Source organism: Barbus barbus (assembly GCF_936440315.1).
Source record: "Barbus barbus genome assembly, chromosome: 12".
Taxonomy (NCBI): Eukaryota; Metazoa; Chordata; class Actinopteri; order Cypriniformes; family Cyprinidae; genus Barbus; species Barbus barbus.
The window spans coordinates 18,560,763-18,582,775 of record NC_136740.1 but is presented as its reverse complement, the minus strand read 5'-3'; the positions used below and the strand labels follow the sequence as shown (position 1 = coordinate 18,582,775).

The 22,013-nt window shown below is 35.9% G+C and overlaps 1 protein-coding gene across 1 annotated transcript in view; it reads right to left on the bottom strand.

The window, feature by feature from the left end:
- The window catches only part of LOC306878449 (zinc finger protein 804B-like), a gene marked incomplete at both ends in the record, with an annotated part of 127,761 nt that extends 106,137 nt beyond the window's left edge, over window positions 1-21,624 (bottom strand). Inside the window, one exon of the mRNA XM_079430807.1 lies at window positions 21,511-21,624. Coding sequence (XP_079286933.1) covers window positions 21,511-21,624 — 114 coding nt within the window. The remainder of the gene's footprint in view (window positions 1-21,510) is intronic.
- Window positions 21,625-22,013: the final 389 nt, after the last annotated feature.

Here is a 22,013-nt window from a genome sequence, read left to right as displayed (position 1 = left end):
TAATTTAACTGTATTTCCTTCAATACAATCACACTCTGACTGGTATTTTTTCAGATAGTACTACAATGACAACAAAATAAATATATACAAGCAGAATCGACTCACCAGAATGTCTTGGAAAACAAAGAACCACAGAAGGGAATGATAAGTATTTCTTCAACTTCAGAAACTCTCTCAGCTTGTGTATGTAACAAAGCATATACTCAAAGAAAATTCTTCACAACAGAATTACTTAATCTTTATCGAGGAAATAAGACTCTCACATGCTGTGCGTCGTCTCTCATCACATTCACTTAATTCGCTATTGCCATGCACTCTCTCCATGCACGCGCTACCCCACCCTCTTAAAGGAGCAATACCAAATTAAAGCAGTGATGTCTTGAAACATACTAAAAGTGTCAAGGGTTACACTTGTCAGCGTCATAAACTGCCTCACCAGTGCTTTCGGGCCTGAAATGTTTCCCCTTCATAAACTCACCTGATTGACAGACATTTTACGAGACCGCATCTGAGGATTCTATATCTCTCTGATTAAAATAAAAAATAACTAAATCAGTTCATCCTTGAACGAATGCTCATACCAAGAGGGTCTTAAAAGAAGCATATAGCACAGGTGTACGACTGATTACAACAACCTACTATAGGGAATCAGCTGTAAATATAATGTCCTCTACAGACAATGAGTCTAATAAAGAATGTGATCAACTGTGAGCAAAGCATTTATAAGAGGAGCCTCAGGCCATGTGACTTTGCTGCATCGTTGCGTTATTTGTTTGGCTGTTCACTTTAAATTGGTGTCTTGACACTGTCACCTTCATTTTCCTCTTTCAAAATGACTATGGCAGCTCTTACATTTTTAAAACAAGACCAATGAATACAAACCAAATTAGAATCTACTGGCTGCCCTTGGAGGAAATGAGTGCACAATGGAGGAATAAAGGACTAGTGAATGCTGTGAAGACACATTTATGCCAAGTCACGTTGTAAAAATGTAATGTTTAGAAAAATAAGGCAAACATGTTGGTTAAAATAAAGTATAAATATAGGAAATGGCTTTTATCACTAATTTTGGCACTTATTTACAAATGGTTATATTCAGATATAATCATTATAATTATTCTGCTGAATCGACCTCTTAAATTCCGCACACAAATCTATATTTGCTGAGCAACAGTGGAGATACTGAACCTAATGAACATGTCCCAATAGGAAATTAACATTGCATATTCACTCAGCAAATTAAAACAAACAGCAAACAGCAAGTTCCTCATTTAAAATATATATTTGAAAACACTAATAATTTATTTAATAACATGGTTAAATAAATAAATCTGTAGTGAATCTCAAAATTAATATCCATTTCTCAATTAATTTTACAAAGGTAGTATTTATTTAAATATTTTTGCTTATTTAGTTAAAAATATTACAGAATATTATTATTATTATTATTATTATTATTATTATTATATTAGCCATTTATCGGTATCAACCCCATTATATGAAGCTCGATACAAAGTGACAACTTATATGAATTTTTGTAATTAGTCTGATATGCTGTTATAGACACTGATTTAGATCACAAACTACAAGAATTTCATCTTAATTCTTTCCCTTACTTTAAATATCAACAACTGCACCAAATTGCATGATTTTTCTCTTTTTCTCTCTGTGGGCCTCTGAACACAACTGAGATTTTTTTTTAAATTCATATCATATTATATGAGTCATAAAATCCTAATGTATCCTAATGATACTCAAAAAAAAAAAAACACAATGTGTGCAATTTTTTTATTTAATATTTATTTATTTACTAACATTACTTACTTATTTATATTTTGTCAAAACATTATCTGACCAATTATATATTGTCTAAAGTTTTTTCTGATCATTGTTTCCTAGCTCAGGCCTTACAAGGTTAATATAATTCTGTTAGAAAATAATTATCATCTTATCATTATTGGACAGAATTTTAATATTGGTCTATCCCTAATACATTTAAACATTACAATGCTTTTCCACCACCAAATCTTTTTCAAATATGCAGAAAAACAAATATGTATTGATAATTGAGGCCACATAATTGAGGCTATAAACTGAAATTAATTAATTTTCAGAACTTTTATGAGGCCAAATAGAAATGTTCAATGCAACCAGACATGTTCTAGAAACCTCAGTATTTTAACAGTGCATACACATCCAAACAACACACACACACACAGCTGAATTTTAAAGTAATTCGCAGCTTGACAGGCATATGGAGTACCCTGCAGTAGAAACTGCGACAAACACTATAGCTTACTGCGAAGAAGTTATCTTATAGCGGGACGGATCATTTAAATTACAGCCTCGATATGTGACGGTGACAACGGTGTCGATGATATCAAATTAGCACTGCCCCGGGTTCTTATCTCATGCTGATTTGAATCAATGATTGCCATAAACTGCTTATAATGTGACATAACATATAATCATTCTTTGCAAATATTTTGTCATACAGAAGGCCTGAATGTGTCAGAGCAGGTGGTTTTGCCGTCTTCCTGGTTATTATGTGGCCACAGATGAACGTGGGAGGCGGGTGACAGGTAGTCACATCATGATGTGACTTTACAGTAAAAATTATATCATATTACTGACACCTGCCCTGATGAGTCAGAGCGGTTTTGTCAGATGAGCCGTTTTGGAAAATGCCACGTTTTCGGTGCAGAGAGCAGCCGCATTATTGACACAATCTCCCTCGCAGAGAGCATCAGCATGGAATCCACACAGAGGGCTGATGAGTAAACAAACCCACAGCTCTGAATACAAACACCTCCACATATGCACACACACACACATAGGTAATCTTAAGGGGAACGGGAGCGTGTAATCTATGGTAATGGCAGCCACCCACCCTGTGTGATGGAGTATTCCCAGGCCTGACGAACAGAGCTCCTCATCAGTCAGGATGCTCAGGCATTACTAATGGATGTGAGGGGGCAGAGAGTCACACCAGAATGATTATAAGTGCAATACTTTAGAGTGATGTGCGAACAGAAATCTTCCCCCTCATTTGTATAGGGATCAATGATGGATGAGATAAAAACACTCAGAAATTTCACTAAAAATAGTGATTAACTTGTAATAAAGTTCTGATGCACTTTAAAGACCAATTTAATGTAACTGGAACAAATACACTAAGTTGGGGCACAATACAAAAATACAACAATATAAAATACTATACATACATATACATACATACACATACAGTATATATATATATATATATATACTGTATGTGTGTGTGTGTGTGTGTGTGTACAGTATATACCTGCACAAACCATGGGTTCTCATGAAAGCAGCATGTATTTATTTCAGCTGTCATATTAACACTGCACAAGTAAGCAAGCAGAAGCGTAGGTGCAAGTAGAGTTTTAGAGATGAGCCAATTTCTGCCACATATCATGTACTGAACTAAAAATGCACTATAAACATTTTTACCAGCACAACCTTTTATGCCACTTTAAGGACATTTAATTTAAATAGTATATTGTAATATTAATATTAACAATTAGTAATAAATAGGCTATTGATAATTTGATAAATATTTCATTGTAATTATACTGTAATTATTAATTACAATTAATTTCTTCATTTGCAAGAGTTAAACTCTCAAATTTTTAATTGGCAGAACAAAGCAGGGTATTTTATTGTATTAGTGTTTTTAGTGTATTATTGTTTTTAGCTAAATAATAATAGGACCTAAATATATTAAAAATATATCCAAGTATCTAAATATAAAAAAAGGAAAATGAGTATACACCATTAAATATTAGATTATACATATTGTATTTATTTTTATTAATTTATTGGTACCAATATGCACACATGCATACACATATACATGTACACACACATTATTGGTACTAATAAATAAACAAATAAAAAAGTCAGAAGATATACCAAAAAATAAGACGCACAAAATGCATGATGCACAAACACTCCATATTCTATTCAGTAAACCTGACTGAATTCTGATGATTTAGTCAGTCTGCTAAACATAAAACTACACATTTGGATTTGGTTGCATGTTGATTAATTACAATTTGGATGTAAATGTGGTCACCCGCCTTATGTAAATCAGATTACATGATGATTACGGTCATTCTCAATAGGCAACTCCTGTTAGCCATTTTATAATTTCTGACTGTTGTTATTAAATTGGTTTATTTCTTTAAAGCAGAAAGGCTATTAGTATGATTACAGTTACAAAGCTTTGATTACGTAATGCTTGTGAGTGCGATGTGAAACAGGCCTTATTCTTGTAACAAAAGTAGAATGAATGTGTGTAAACAAATTGTACAAACAGTCTTATGTAAATTGTTGCGTTCAATTCAATGGGACAATTTACACAGAATGGATTCATTCTGCTCGTGTTTCTCAAATAAGGCCAGATGTGTGAGAAAAGAATTCTTCTAATCCCGAAAAATCTGGATGGTGGAGTTTTTTCTTGCCAGGTTATTTATCTTAATGAGAAAGTGGTGCATATGAGAACAGCACAGAGACGTATCAGATAACTGAAATGCTGAGGCACTGATGCATTATGGGTAGTTTCACCAAAAATGCTGTTTTATGCTGTTTCAGGTTTAATACCCACCGCTGCTACCGTGAACTAACATATTGGTGCATGTTTGTGTGTCTCAGACTGAAAGCCACAGCTGGGAGAGGATTTTGCTGTTTTTCCGAAGATGGAGTGATTTTGCCGAAGGCAGTGTGAGCACAGGAAAGTTGGACCCCTCCTTAAAAACAAAACCAAAAGCAGCTGGTCGCACACACTCAATCACACATATTTGCTTGTAATGACTGTGTTTTGGTTCATCTGTGTGAGCCTGATGAGTGTATTGTGGGTAACTGAATAGCTCATCAGAGGGAAGAAATGTGCGCAAAGACACACACACACACACATCCACAAGAAGACATCCAATCAACACAGACACAGACAAAAAAGCATGACACTCTCGTACATTAAACTAAAGAGTGCTTAAAGGTTCTCTAACTTGCTTAAATGCTCAGAATCTTCCTCTAACATACCAAAAGAGATGCATACACACATACAAGAGTATTTCTGATTATATATTTATGTCTTGCCTAAAGCACTTTTCTCACTAAAGTAAGTTAATCAATTAAAGCATAACTCTCAGAGGTATTCACTAATATTAATAATTAAATAAAATGAATTTAAATGGATTAAACATACATGAACATAGCAGCCGCATCACAGAAGTGGACTGGATTCACAGGGGAAATTTCCATGCCCACTGAGAGTGCAGTTAATTTGCATGCGCTACGTTGTTACAAATCAAGCGACGATGCAAACAAGTCCACAAATTAATGCTGAACTCCATTTGCATCTTGGCCGGTTCTGTGGTACTGTAGGTTGCAGAGGACATATAACAGCATCCCTCCACCACTGTGTTTCAGGCATCTGACTGTTTGAAATGCCGAAAGTGTGTTCAACTACCCTGCACATCTGGATATGTGCCCAGTTATAATGCTCTTCTCCATTATTTTTCATCATTTTATAAATAACTGCTGCTATGATTAATAGAAAATGTAAACAAACATTTTTCTTGAACAGTATTTGGTTTACCATCTGCTTTCAGTAATTGTGCAGTGTTAATTGTGACAAGCAAATGTCCTTGAGATTGTGAATAAGACCTAAGTTGGATAGAACAGAAGCATGTGAGCACTCATCATAATAACTTAAAACCCTGACAAATGAAATAAAAGTCATAAGTAAATATATTTTTTGAACCTTTACACAAATAAATGTTTGCTTATTTATATTATATTTGATACATTACATAAATCACATAATAGACATGATAAATATAATATAAAATGTATATTATGTTATAATAAAGTGCATTGTTATAGTAAAAATAAATTTGAATTAAATTAAATAAATTAAATAATACATCAGTTTCCAGTGTTTATTATTTGCCATCACAGGGCCAGATTTGCTAACAGATTTGCCCTCTTTTGGCATTGCGGTAGGCAGGTTTTCACAATTATTTAAAGCCCCTCCAAAAAGCATGTCTTAACCCATTTTGCGCCCATGTAAGACTACTCTCATCTGATTACCCTATGCTAATTTACATTGCTATTGGTAGATTGTGTTGGTAATTATGTAAATGAGAGAGTGTTCTTTAATTTGCGCATTGTCAGTAAATCAGCCACAGAACATTCCACTCCCATTGGTGCTTTTATGGGATTTCAGTCTCACAATAATTTGCCTTGTTTAGTAAATCTGGCCCATAGTGTTAAATTGTCATGGCTGAATGTTTCAGTATGTACCTGTAGATGTGGAAAGGGTTAAATGGAAAAGCTGTATGGTAAAATATTTTGTACACAGATATTATCAAAGCAGCAAGTCTGGCAGATTGTCAAGAGTTGGCTTCTGGCCACAAAATAATTATTTTGCCTCATTATTTAGGTTATTCATGCTGTTCAGATCAAAGAACCCACACATGCACAAACAAACACACAAACCTACCTATTCACTTTCACATTTAAACATAAGACTCTTGCGCAAACAGGATGTCACCTAAATCCATTCAAGGCTGTAAACAAGAGAAAATCAATTGCCCCAAAGCCCAAACGCCATTCAGATACAAACTTAGGACATTTCTGTGCAGAAGACAGCAGCTCTTCCGACTTTCTTACTTCAAGCATGTTCCGTGTCATCAGACACACAAATTGCATGCACGTCAAAACAAAACATTCCCTGTTTCCTGTTTGCTTCCCGATTCCATCCAGAAGGGTTTCCACAGGTGTGCGCATTCTAAACAGACCACTGTTTATTCTCATGGTCAGACGCTGCCGCTTTCTGTTTGCCCTTGTCAAATGACCTCAGTCCAAAAATATAGGTGAATGTAAATAAATAATTAAACTGACTTGGAGATGAGGACAGAACTAAATATATAAAACACACACAAACAAATATGGACATGCAAAGGGAGAATTTCACCCCCTCCAGGATCCTGCTGTCACTGTAACCTTGACCCCATGAGTTTGACTATGCCCGAAGCACTGCATTGTGGTCTAGTGGATGCCTTCGAGTCAGCATGGATAAAAACTGTAAGTCATTCTCTTATTGCTGTGAACTGCTAATGTATTATGCTGCCTAATGAAAGCTCGAGGGAAACCGCAACATGAAATAAAACAATAATTAAACAAGTTATGAGAATAAAAATATATCAAGGAACACATGAATATTGGCCCCGTTTAGGAACTGCTGCTAGTTGAAATTAACTCGTTCTCACAGCAAACTCATATTAGCTTTGTCAATCAATATTAATCCAGAAATGCTGTATTGGACATTTAAGAAGTGTCTTTTGCCTAAAATATATAAAGGCAGATATGTATCTGTGAAAATCTACATATTATACAAATGTGTATAAAAAATAAGTATAAGACAATTATATTTTGTACTGTTATTGACTGTACTGTAACAGTTTGTTAAAATATTATCTTAAATATTTTATTAATATCTAAATTTAAATATTAGATATTTAAACATTTCATTTAGTCTGACATCCTTAAAAATACATCTGGTAAAATAAATACTCCTTAATAAGATTTACAATTCATTTGAAATAATTTATGTTTTTTAAATTGAAAAATTCCAGCAAACTAATATTTCTAAATCTGGCACATTAATTTAAAGAGATAAAACAACATTTACTCATATAGTAGAAGAATATGATCTATAATTGTGTTTTGTACAGTTCACTTTGCATAATTATTACTCTGATACTGATAAACATTAGAGCTGGAGTCAAGTCCAGCTTTGTCGAGTCCAAGTCAAGACCGAGTCCAAATGAGAGAAAAAAAAAGGATCCTCTTCAAGACCACATACTCAATTATTGATAATGTATGTGATGCGAGAGACAGCATATCTTCTATTCTAAGAAAATAATTTTGCATTATTATTTGTAATGATCAAAAAGCATGTGCAAAGTAACAACTCTGTAGGACAGGGGTCTTCAAACTAGATCCTAGAGGGCCAATGCCCTGCAGACTTTAGCTCCAACTGGCTTAACACTGGCTTAATCTGGAAGTTTCTAGTGTGTCTAGTAAGAGCTTGATTAGCTGGTTCAAGTGTGTTTAGTTAGGGTTGGAGCTAAACTCTGCAGGACACCGGCCCTCTAGGACCAAGTTTGGAGCTGTAGGATCAAATTATTTTTATTTACTTTATTTACATTTTATTTACTTTAGGTACACAGCAAAAAATCCACGAGTCCGAGACCATAGAAAAATGTCTCGAGTACTACAGCCCTAATAAACATAATCATAACACAGAAGTAATAATTATAAAGTCACAAACTGTCAGACACCCATGTATGGACGTCACTACAGCAGTTTATCACACATCACATGCCATAATTACAGACATTATTAAAAGCTACAGCACAGCCAGTGAGGCTAGCGTGTTTGTGTGGAAGGGGGGTGCGAGAGGGATAAGGGATTAGAAAGGGGTTAATAAGAGGCCAACAAAATTAATTACCAGTGTTTACCTTTGTACATTTTAATAGAATTCTTTCTTCATCATCCTGATCGGTCAGGATTGTGATTAAGGCCATGCCACCCACCCACACACACACATACATACACAACAAGCTTTTCATCAGTATTCCTTCATTTCTGTCTGAGAAAGGAAAGGAATAAGTGCTAGGGGTGTTGAGTACAGCAAACAGACAAGCTGTATAAAAACTGCAGTCGTAGATTCAATCTCTGCAGGAGATCATAAATCCCAGTTATGATGAATGAAGGAGCTTAATAACACAGTGTGAAGTGGGTAATGAGCAGCACTTCTAATCATATAGTTTATAATCAACAAACAGGCTGCACATGTTGAAGCTACTGTTGAAACTTGTGTCACTGCGAAAGTGTGTGTGTGTGTGTGTGTGTGTGTGTGTGCAGTTAATTTGAGGGCAACCCTGTTCACTTATGCAATTAACACAAACAGGAGATTTCCTAAGAGAGTGCTTGAGTATGTTTTGATTAGATCAATAGAGACTCTCATTTAGCTGCATGACATCAAGAGAGTTTGCTCACTCTTTTCCTGTCGCATCATTCTCACAGTCTTTAGTATATATATATATATATATATATATATACACACATACACACATACACACACATATATATATATAGAGAGAGAGAGAGAGAGAGAGAGAGAGAGAGAGAGAAGGGCTGTCAGTTTAACGCGTTAATTTAATTAATTAGTTATGAAAAATAACGCAGTTAATGCACTGGCCCCGGCCCCAGATTTGTACGTCATCTTACATTTCATATAAAATAGGATGCAGGGCAACAGGGCCCTAAAATACAAGATATTGATACAATACGAGTTTTTGTCTCATATTTATATTATGCGATATCAGATGAGCAGGAAGAGTTTGTCCCAAATCACAAGTTTAAATGTGATTTTATGCAACAAGTTCAGTAAATATGAAGTTGATATTGTGTTATATTTTAAACACAATATTATTTGTTTTTGCTCAGTTTTGCAGAGAACATACAACCTTTAAAACTATAGCAGTTGTGCGTCTCTGAGCAACACAGCAGTGTTCAGTTTCTGAATGAATCTGTGTTTTGAACGAATTGTGTGATTCAAAGGCCCATTCATAGAGTGGCCTAAATGTTTATGTGTAATAAATGTTATGTTGAATCAAATAAAATCAGTACAATTTGTAATGTCTACTTGATACTTTCTCATTTAACCCAAAAACAGCTTTAAACAATCTTTTGTGGGTATTTTCAGTCAAATTTACTTTGTGATTAATTAGATTAATTAATCGACACATCATGTAAATAAATAGATTAAAAAATTTTATCAACTGTCAGCCCTAATATATATATAAATATATATATATAAATTACATTCACAATATATATTTAAGATATATTTATGTAATATGAAACTACATACTTATTTTAAATGATTAAAAACTTCTTGCTGTCAAGGTGGTTTGAGGGATAAAGATTGGTATTGACTTAAATTAAAATTAATTAAATTAAATCAATGTTAATATAAAAATCCAAAACAACAAACCTTTACTCTTACCAGATTTCTATTTAAAAAATAAAAGATGTGAAAATTTACCAGCCCTAAATATTTTCCATAAGACTGTATTTTGCATTATTTGTAATGTCACTATGACAATATTTAGCAGTTTATTCCCTTATAAGGCTATAAAGCCAACTGGCACGTCATTCCATTTTATTTACTTGTAAAAGCCAATTTTTACTCACACTTTGTTCTTTTTGAGAGTTAATTTTGTACCCAGACTCCCATCTACAATAAATTATCAAGCACAGTTAGTCAAGATGCTTAATGGATAGCAGAGCAGAGATAAGGTGATTGATGCAGTAGTTAAACTGCTGATTAGTGAGCCTGTATGCGTTTTTGGTGCTTGCTGTGACAATGCAATTACTGTTCCCTACATCTAATAATAACCACTGAAATATCTTCTGAGGTAAACGGGTTTCCTCAGAAACGTGTGCGTAAGAGAGATCGTGAAAACAGCTGCGGTGAAGCAGTGTCCAGGGAGACAAAGCGTTTCTGCTGGAGCAGGGAATGTTTGGGATTGGCCAAATAAATTGAAGTGTAGTTTATTTTGGTGTCTATGAGAAGGAAATGGAAAGGGAAAGCATGAATAATTCTGTTATTAAACAGCGCTGGCTCTTATTCTACTGTTTTGGGTGGTGAAAAACAGAGAATGAGTCTCCCTCCACTATCAAAGTGTCAGAGGGATATTATTTTGTTTCCGCTGTATTAAATTTACCCCGTTACAGCCTTGTCAGCTGAATTAAAATTAGCTTGCTTGTTGTACCATCACTGTATTCCTCGGCTTCTCACTTGTCTTTCTTCATCGCCCACTAAAATACACACACTGAGAGACTCTCTCTGGAGAAGTCTTCTAGTTCATCGAGTACATCGGCAGCTGTATTGACAGTGACAGGTAGCATGACTCATATAAAAACCTCTCTCTTGAAGTTTACTTATTGCAGGTTACTGTGTGGCTAAATGTCAGAACACCCTGTCTGAAAATCTCCAGGCTTTAATTAGTACTCTCAACGCATGGCTTCTCCTCAGCTTTGTACTCAAAATTAGAGCTCCACAACAACTTCATGCATACATTCACAACAACAGCAACACACACACACACATAATTGAGATCCACTGCACGGTAATTTATCTTGACACACAAATCATGAATAAAGACACATAGCTCTGGGAGAAAAACAGTAAGGTGAGATGTAAGTAGGGATGTAACGATTACCGGTTTGACGATAAATCATGATAAAATTCCCCACGGTTAGTATTACCGTTTCATATTTTAATTATCATTAAAACCGTATTCGATTACCACGATTTGAACAACTCACGATAAATAAATACTGTCCGGCATAAAGCAGAGTGTAACAGTGTCACGAGCGCACGGCAGCAGAGTTTCATTCTGAGAGAAAACGGCGGAAAAGCTGGGAGGTTTTAAAAGAGTGCTGAGGGAATTATACAAATTAATATATCAGTGAATTAATTATATGAATGTACCTCTGAAGGATCTGACTGTCTTCAGAAACGATTCGATGGCATTTTGTTTTCATCTTAGCTCCATATAAGACCTAAAGGAAGTATTCTTAAACACAATACTGCTTTGTTCGCGGACTTCAAGGGAATCAGCTGTAATTCAGCTTTTCCATATAAAGCGCCACCTGCTGTCAGAGACTGGATTTACAGACACTTATTTACATTCAGCCTGTGTGCAGTTTCTGTCTGGCCAAAAAACGCACCAAATTTGCATGACCTGCTGTACATTTTAACCGGTTGATGAAAAACAAGCTTATGTGGATTCTACACATTTAAACAATTCAGTTTACCTTTATATGAAACTTTTTCAAAGCTTTATTTGAACATTTACATTATTTATTTGAACATGCTATTAAACTGGTGTCAGTCAAATTGTCATTTAAAATCGAGACCTCATTGGTAATGTTATTGTTTTAGTGATTATGCAAACAAAAAGTCATTTTATTTGCTGTTTGTTGATTTTTAAGTATAAAATTTGGTGAAGTGATTTATGTATCGGTACTTTTTGAACATCTCCAGCACATTTTAACAATACCGTGATAATACTGATAACCGTGATAATTTTGGTCACTATAATCGTGATGAGAAATTTTCATACCGTTACATCCCTAGATGTAAGCATACTAGGGATTCACAATATATTGGATATGTTGGTACCATATACATTACCGGCTAATGATAGATTTATCCGTAACAGGATATTTAATTTAGCATGCTCAATTCCCATATTTGTACATATTGATTACCTCTACCATCATCTAATGCTCATTTAGGTTCATTTTTAAAAACACAATTAATTTAACAACACTTTGTCAGCACACACAGCAATTCTGAAGAGGTTAACCTGCCATATTCATCTAGTTCAGAATGTTCATTGCACTGCATTTTGGAAAACTCATGACAAGCAGACAATAACATTTTACTTTCATTTTTGCTGGTTACAGTTACTCCTACATAAAAAAAGAAAAACAAATAAAAAAAAAATTTTCAGTCTTTATTGCTTTTGAGGTAATGAGATTTTCCATTTTTATATTTGCAAGTTAGATAATGTGTTTATTAACCCATTTTTCTTGTGGAGACTTTTTGCTGGTTCACCCAATGGTGTTTGTGTTAGGTTTTACCATCCTGGGGACATTTCACCTTCAACTCACAAACCTGACACACACAGTCCAGCTCCAGTCACAAGTGCTCACATTTTGCTTCTCTCATTCTTTTCCAATCATTTAATGCAACAAAAAATGTGGTCTACCAAGGGAACTGCACAACTTCCACCTTCACCTCCAGCAATGTTATCCCCATGACAACAGACTTACTGTAGCAACTCACTGTTACAACGACTGTATAACTGGCCTCCCAACTTCACCTAGAGAAGATTTTTACTCAGCTCTAAAACACACAACCTCAAGCATATCAACACGTAAAATAAATAAAATAAAATAATATTTACAATTTCAATTTCTATTTTACAGTTTTTCTCGATTGCTAAAACACTATAACCAGGCTTTTGAACTAAAATTTCAAAACCATAACACCATTTTTCTCAGAACTTACACCATGTGATCATTTAGAAAGCACTAGCATTCAATATTGTTCACTCAAGTCTGCACAGTTTGAGCTCAATTAGCACACAATTACCCAAGTGGAAACACTAGGAGTCAAAATGTATCACACACCAATCAGAACCTTTGATGGATAGATAAAAGGGCCAAAGTCAGCTTACAGTTTTTCTCAGTGGCTTTGGTGCATTTCTCAGATCAGAAATGAAATTTTCTAAACTACTTCTTCAACCTCCACATCATCTAGTCACTTGTGCACACCATAAAAAGTTTCTCATTCTTTTGAACAAGTTGGGATTGCTTTGGTACATTCATGCAACTGATTATGTACATTTCTCTGTGGTTTCCTACATTATCAGTTGCAATTGTCATGTTGTTCAAGATCTATTATATAGTTCTCTGTGCTCTAGTCTTACCCCTCAAAACCTCAAGTCATTAGTTCATCGTATAAGTCATTACGGTAAATGCAAAATGGTTGATCTAGTTGTCATAAACTGTCAAGCATATTTTCTACACATTTCTATTAGACTTTTACTGTAATAAATTTGGCATGAATTCTTCAAGTGAATCTTGACTTTCACTAATGAAGAGAATATAAATCAACCAATGAAGAACCAGTTCTCTGAAATAACTCAAAGGTACATCTCATGAACCTTCAACTGGAAAGCATATATTAGAAAGAGGACAAAACAAGAGTTACAAATTCTGACAGTGGATGAACATCCAGAAAACGATCAGGGTCAACAGCCGAGAGGAATGCATGGTGGAAGGGTACAGAGGCAAAACAGAGGAAGAGGCAGAAGAGACCAAGGACAGAGGTGCATATCAGATGAAATTAGGGCCACTATTGTGGACCATGTTGTCAATCATGGCCTTACAATGGCTGAAGTGTGCAGCTAAATATTGGGAGCTCAACCATTTCCTCAATAATTCAAACATTTCGAAAAAGTCTCTTTCAATCAATATCCCACATAGAGTAATGTGTAAATTTGTACTTTTGAAATGGATATATGTGCAGCCTTCTGCGTTTCAGTAGGAATACAGTAACTGTCATCTAAACTATTGCCATAGTTTGCATCAGGTAATACCACACAGTTTTTTACAGTCATGGTGAAAAAACAACTAAGCATTTTGACCAGTGTGGCTCACACGATGACAAAAATACTTTATATTTTGGTGGCCTTGGCCAAATTACCGACACGATAACTACGTTTTGAAGCATGAATGAAATTTTGGGTTTTGGGTGAGTAAATACAATTAGCAGACATGCAATAAAGTTCTGAAGTTCCAGCAAACAGTTGTGACATTTGCACTCAGTTTAGAGAATGTTAAAACTGTTTCAAAAAATGTGCCAAAGCAATTGAGAAAAACAGTAAATTGAGAAATAAAACATTTGGGAAGTACCACTTATAACCGGTTTTTGTAGTATTGTTTGGAATTTATCTCATCAGTGTGTAAAACTGTTCTGTAGTGTGTGTTTTTGACTGTTAGTGTGTCATGTCTGAGAGCAAAGTTTGGTTTTTCAGCAAGATTGAGTTGTTTTGAGTGGATAGTTTCATTTTGACCTGAATATAGGAAGTTTGGGTAATTGAGTTAGTAGCTATGGATTCGTGTTTACTGTTTTGAGAATACGAGGCATAGTTTAAGAAATGTGTTTAAGCAATCGAGAAAAACTGTAATATATTTTCGAGAAAAATGGCACCTGAAATACGGTTCAAATGAGATTTTTTTAACATAATGTATGAGTCAGCTGTCTCCGTTTTTTGGACATGGCCAGACTGAGATGCATCGGTGGATTGAGATGATCATTTAAATTATATTCTTGCTTATCTTGTTTATCAGCTTCACATTCATTCCTCAAATGAAGCTTATCTATAACCATTCTTAGAAAAGATTTTCTTGGAAAGACAGAGAGGGAACAAGGCACCTTAGAGACAGATGTGAATGCGCTCCTCTCTCCCCCTCCCTCTCTCTCCTCAAGACCCATTTAGAAACACTTACAGGCCATTAACAATCATCCCCCCTGATTAGAATGGCCTTTGAGTGCCAGGACAAATTGCTTTCAAACATGTTAGAAAATCCTCAAGCCATTTAGACTGTGTATTTTCCGGTACCCAGCAAGACCCATTCTGTCATTCTCTCTGCCTCTCACCATCCCTGTTAAAACAGCGTGAGGCTGAGATACTTTGAGCTGCATCAGCCTCAGGCTCTCTCTCTTACTCTTTTTCTTTCTCTCTCATTCTATCTTCTACCTCACCTTTCTTTTAATTCATTGCATAATTACAGTAAGTGAGGGCCATTAATGAACATCCAATTCTGCCTACGGTTTGAAAACAATGGATTCTCGTCTATTGTTGCTTCCTCCCACGCTATGTCAGGATTTTTTTCAGCATAAAAGCAAAATGACTGTAGGCACAGGGAACCGCTGTTATGTGCCGCTGTGTGTATGCGAATGTAGGATGACCTCTTTGATTAATTAGACTCTCATAAAGAATTTAATCAGTTAATCGAGCAAATTAGCACTGCAGAAATGACCCACAAATGTGTTTAAGTGAAAAGGGTCCATCTGTGTGTGTGTTAAGCGAAGTCTGTGTGTTTGTGTGCACGCTTTTGTTTGTATTTTTCTGCACCGTAAGCCGAACGGAGAGAGTGATTCATTAGCCTTCCTGTGTGATTAGAGTTCCCTGGCCGTGTTAACGTCAGGACCCCAACACAAAGAGTTTCAGACAGGCAAACTCAGAGGACAGCAGCGCCCGGGCCTGGGGCTGAATATTAAACGCCAACTGCTACACTCCATTAGCACAGCAACAGCGCTAATGCTCCTCAAAAAGAGCTGAGCTAAGTACAGCAGTAGCCACTGATTACCAGAATGGCCGGAATCATTAGTAAGCCATTTGCAATGTAAGATAGAGCGAAAAAGTAAAATAAGATAAAAAAATAAAGTATCAAATTAACCTTTAAACATTCGAAACACAACTTATTATAGACCCATATAACAGCACTAACTGTAACGTTATATTTACTGTAAAACTGAACCACATAATCACATGCCAAAAAAGACACCAAAGCTTGTAAACCGAGTAAACATGGTGGGCCAAGGTGATTTTCATGCTTACTGAGACCAGAAAGTGTATATTATAATGTGTGTGTGTGTATATATATATATATATATATATATATATATGGACTCAATTAAAAAAGAAACTACTACAGTATATGCTCATTAGTGTGTGTTTGTAGTGTGCACTTGGACAACTGCCTCTCCACATGACAGCCCTACGGGGCCAAAAGAAACTTAGGAGCACCTGCTCGTTTTTGTTAATTAATTTCTTTATTTGGTACTGTGTCAAAATGCAAGTTGTGGCATCACAGATAACAGTTTCTCTGGCAGCTCTTAACTAAAAAGCACAGAGTGGCATTATATAAGTCAACTGGCAGTGGTTCAGAAGAATTTAAGAGCTAATATGCAAGGAGCATGAATGGCAAACTCCATAATCTCCATAATCCATAACTACAGACTAGCAATGAAATATCCTTGTTAACTAAGAAGGCATTAGGTAGCCAGTGGTTTTCAAATCACCCAGACATTTCCTGACCATAAGTCATTAGAGGTCATCTGACTAGTCAGGTAAAACATGAAATGGTGGCTACTGCAGCTAACTTCATGCCATTATGATCCACTGTAGAACTACTGGTCAGATCTATAGCAGAGAGTACAATGAGGTAAAAACAGTTTACGGGTCAATGATGTATGTCCACAAATAAAAAATATTTTGAAGGGAAAGAAAAATCTAGTTTGAAATAAATGTGCCAGCTGCTCAGGAAATTACTCTTTGTCCTCTTGTTTTGGTTTTGAAAAACATGTTTATACAAAGAAAAGGTTCATGTGGTGAAACCAAGTACAAAGTCATTTTTTTCCCCTTGTGGGAATACATCTGGGAGTGCACATTTCAATCATTACTTTCAACATGCATTTTGATCGCACTGCATGATTTTGTGGAAAAAGATTAAATGTTAGTTATAATAAAAGTGAATTTTTTTTATTAAAAATACACACAACCATTTAAAAGTTTGGGTCCATTTACATATATTATTTTAAGAAATTATTAAAATACTTCTATTCAACAATGCGGCAAAAGGCACAATAAAGACATATATTATGTTACAAAAGATTTCTATTTTAAATAAATGCAAAGAAAAAAACTGCGTGATCCCCCTGAAAAATTGCATTTAAAAAAAAAAAAATCTTAATATAAAGCACACAAACCAATGAAGAAACGCCTCTTTATTTCGGCAGCAGCCAACACAAACCGACAAGCCCCTTCACTCTAACGTAATAGCTGCAATGTTTTAGAACTAATTAAAACTCATTGCCTCTGCGCATAAATTGTGCATTTGTGTCTCACTCATGCTAGTATACCTATCAACATATGCCTCTTCAGTGGCATACATGTTTTAAAAATGAGGTGGGAGATGGCAGTTTGGAATGCAAACCGGGCCGCTGCTGCAGCTCAACATCAAACATCCACACAGCGTCATGGGCGGAGTGAGAGAGAATAACCCAGATACTGAGCGAGTTCAGCATAAGATCTAATTGGAGCCTCTCCACAAAAAGCTGAGATGGAGCCCCATAAGACAAGCTTGATGGTACTGGCTGAACCACAGGACATAAGAACAGGTGTTGACTGCTGTAGCGGAAAGCTGATCCAAATAAGTACTCTGGGACACCTCACTGAGACTGAGACATTCCAGTCCAATGAGTTAAACAGGAGACTCAATGATAGGGAACATTTCGGTAAGGTTCAGTTTTGGTCTTAAGGCTACGCCATGGGAAACAAAGGAAGATTCAGCTGTTTTTGCTGTTCTAAAGACTTTTATGAGCAGAATCTGCACAGAATCTCTCATATATTGTGATGTATGCTGATCTAGAGGGGAAAGAACTTGGATTAACCTCTTTGAAGGGTCAAAGAATACACAAAAAATGCTATTCATCCATGCAAAAGCTTCCAAAAGAAAGAAAGAAAAAAGTTTCTGCGATTATTGTAGGTACAAAATGAATAGTGGGGTTTTTGCATACACGTGGTTAGGGAAATCAGTACACAATTTCATTTAATATAAATTTTTAGCTTTTTCTAAAACTGGCTTTTGCAGATGAACCAAAATTATTGCATGCAGGTAATCTGTGACTCAGCTGCAGCCTTTTTTTTTCTTTTTTTTTTTGAAGGAAGACAGAGAATAGCCTCTATTCACAAAATGTGCTGTCAAACGCAGAGATAAGGTGCAATTTTAGCCTTGTGGTGTCCAGTGCTTATGTTTTAAATTCGTTTGCTTCTATAAACTACAGAATATGTGGAAGACTGAGTACATGCATAACTTGTTAATAACGTATGTTTCTGCTTCAATTCATAAATTAAATTGGTGAATCAAAATGTTCTTGATATTTACAAGTTACAATATTCCCCATTTCAGATCCGGAAGCTTCAGAAAGGTAGACAGAATAATTCATATTTTAAACTGGAGGGTTAATATTGAGCTTTGAAACTTGAAGTATGTTTTTATTGTAGAGTAACCTGTTATATGTCTACCAGTGATTTGATTTCTTCATTTTCACCAAAGCTCCCTTTATAATCACTGACAAAGCTGACACTGCTCAATGAGTCTCTTATTTACATTGTGCTTACACTGCTTACATTTCACTACGTTAGTTATAATGAAAGTATAGGTGAAATCACATTGAGAGATTAGAAGGAGATGATCTGACATGACTGTGTTCAGCTACAGTGCAGCACTGCAACATTTTATTTGTAAGTCGCTTTGGATAAAAGCATCTGCTAAATGACTAAAAGTAAAGTAAAGTAAAGTAACATTTGATGCTACGGGAGTAGTTATAAGAATAACTATATTATAGGCTATAATTAACACTGGCAGCTGTTACAGTAAACGCATAACAACAACTTTTGAGAGAGTTTTGTAATGCCCATTTCATCTGCAAAGATGTTAGCCAATCATAGCAATGTGTGTTTACAGTGAAGTCTCACAGAAGACACGCCCCTTCCAACGGAGCGATCAAATCGAGTACTAAATTTCTGATTGAAAGTGACCATATATCACCAAAATTATGACAATTTTTGCTGAAAAAATACGTGCTAATATTATAAGGTCAGGAAATATTCTAAAATTATTTTTAAAATGCATTTCAAGACCCATGACCTGGCACATGATTTAAACTAGAGTTTTCCTTTTATTCATTGCAGGCAACATCATACTGTATATCACTGAACCTTGAACAAAAACCTGACAACTTTGCACCGGTGAGGTGCCCTCTAGTGCTGGGCTAAAGAACAACTGGAGCATGACATGCCCATTTTTTGAATCACCACCAATGTTTTTTCCTCTATAAATGAGAACAGTTCCCACAGCTTTCTTTTGGCCTTCACAGCTCTTAATCTTTTTACACAAAGCACCCTAAATGTTGTATAGTGCCCGGATTATTATGTTAAATACATTTAGCAAAGCTTAAATGATTTATTGCATATCTGACATTTTGACAGCACATCACCGCAACATATGCAAACAATTATTAATGTGCATGTGATGTAAGACAACAGAGGCTGTCAGAGTGGCTGAGAATCCCGAGCATGTCCTTCTGCAGTCTTTGTACATTTGAATATGTGCCTGCGTGATCGTGTGTGTGTCCTCCTCGTGCTTTGAGTTAGAGTGAACATGGCACTCTGATTTATACTGGAGCAAATGCACCCTTCACAACAGCTGTTCTGAAATTACCCATCAAAACTATCACCACTGAGCCCAGCTTCTTTCCAATCAGCCTGCACTGTCTGTCCTTCCTGTAGGGCGGGCCAAATATATAATACACACTTCCCTATCTCAAGTTACAAGATACAACAGGTACAAGTCTCAATTTGCATACTTATGCTGGACTTTGAACGAGTAGGCCTACATGTCTTCATTAGCACATATAATTTCGGAAAAAAAGGCCTGGACCGGACACAAAGTTTAGGCTCATACACCAGCAGAGCCTCAATTAAGCATGTGAATGGAATGGATTATAATGCTGGCTGAAATGGCAGGTGAAACTGCCAGAAAAAAGACAAAAATGTTTTCTCTCACCCTGCTCTCATCTCTTGTTTCTATCTGCTCTGTTTTGGCTAGAAGCACTAAGCATCATGTTTTTTTCCTCATTTCATCTCATATCATTTCTTATTAGCTGTGCGTTTTTTTTTAAGCATAAAACAACAAAAGGAAACTTTAAAGTCATTCAATATGCTGACTAAACAACTACAATTTCATCAGCAGAAGAGGCCAATGATGCCTTCCAAAGAATTACACATACATATTGATGACAAATACAGCTAGATGATTTATCAAAGTTGTAAAAAAAGAGAGTATGTTTACAAGAAAAAACGATTTTAGCCTTCCTAAAATTGGATTTTACATTCAATGTGTTATATGTCATTCGCCTTTTTACTAGCAATTTCTGAGTGAAGTAAATACTATAGCAATTTTTTTCAGGATACCCCGTCATTTTTTATGTTGTAAATAAAACAAAGATTATTGGAGTATGTTTTATGAAGACAAAAATTAGTCATCCTACTTCATGTCAGAATTTCATGCTTAATTAAATGTATTACTTGCCGTTTCTTTGTAATTATTTGTGCAATTTCTGAGTGAAAACAGTTTCTAGACCAAATGTTTTTAGGGGAAGTGATAACCAAATATGACAGACACACACTCTGTTTTAGGATGGTTATGACCATCAATGAATTTCCCATTCAGTTGCTGAAGCTTGTAAACACGCTGTTGTGACATCCATAGGTGGGTTAGTACCTGAACAGTGGGTCAAAGTTTAACATACAGCTAAATAGTCTGAGCCCAACAGAGCAAGACCTGCCATCAGTCTCTGTTAGCAGACCGTCAGGGGTCTGTGATCACAGCACAATAAAGTCACAAATGCCTCATAGGCTCACAAGCCTGACATCTGAGATATATGCAGTGATGCTTTACACATTGCATACATATACAGTAAACTCCCTCATCTCTATTACATAAAACAAAATGCTTTTAGGATTTCGCTGTCTAGAGCATTTTACAAGTGAAGGTCATGTTGATGGCATGAGTTTCATAGGTCATTAAATCCTCTCTTCTTTACATTTCATTCAAAGGTGTTCCCACTTAAGTAAACTTAGACAACAGGAAACTAAAACGTAAACACAATACAAACCAATAAAGTGTGCTTAATGAGTTCCAAATAGCGCATCGTGCTGATATGTTTAATAAACCAAAACGACGATTGAGTATTACCGGTGATTCGCCTCCGGTGCTTTTGCAGAGCGGACCCCGGAAAACTCCTTTGATGCTCCGGTAGTGTCCATTGCTGAGGTGCGTGGAGCTGATCACAAGATAGTAGCACGCCATCCGGTCCAGCGTCACCCATGAGCGGGCTCCAGGGACGGCTAGGCGATCAAGTTAGTTGGAGGAGATCTCGCAGGGTTACACCGAGTGTATGAAGCCAGGGGACGTCTCTGCGCGCTGGTCCGGTCGCTTCAGTCAGTACTGGACGGCATTACAAGGACACACCGATAAATTACGAATCTGCTGTGATTGGAAATCGGAAACACTGTGCCATACTTATGTCACATCCTCTGTCTGTTTTCCTCTTTAAGAAGAGACAAGCACCTGCTCTACAGCCCAGACGTCGTTACTGGATGTTGCTCTGGAGTTGCCAGGACTATTCAGTGCCACAGACTCGAGCGTTTAGCATTATTGTTTATATCCAAATGTAGCCTACAAGAAACACTTCAACA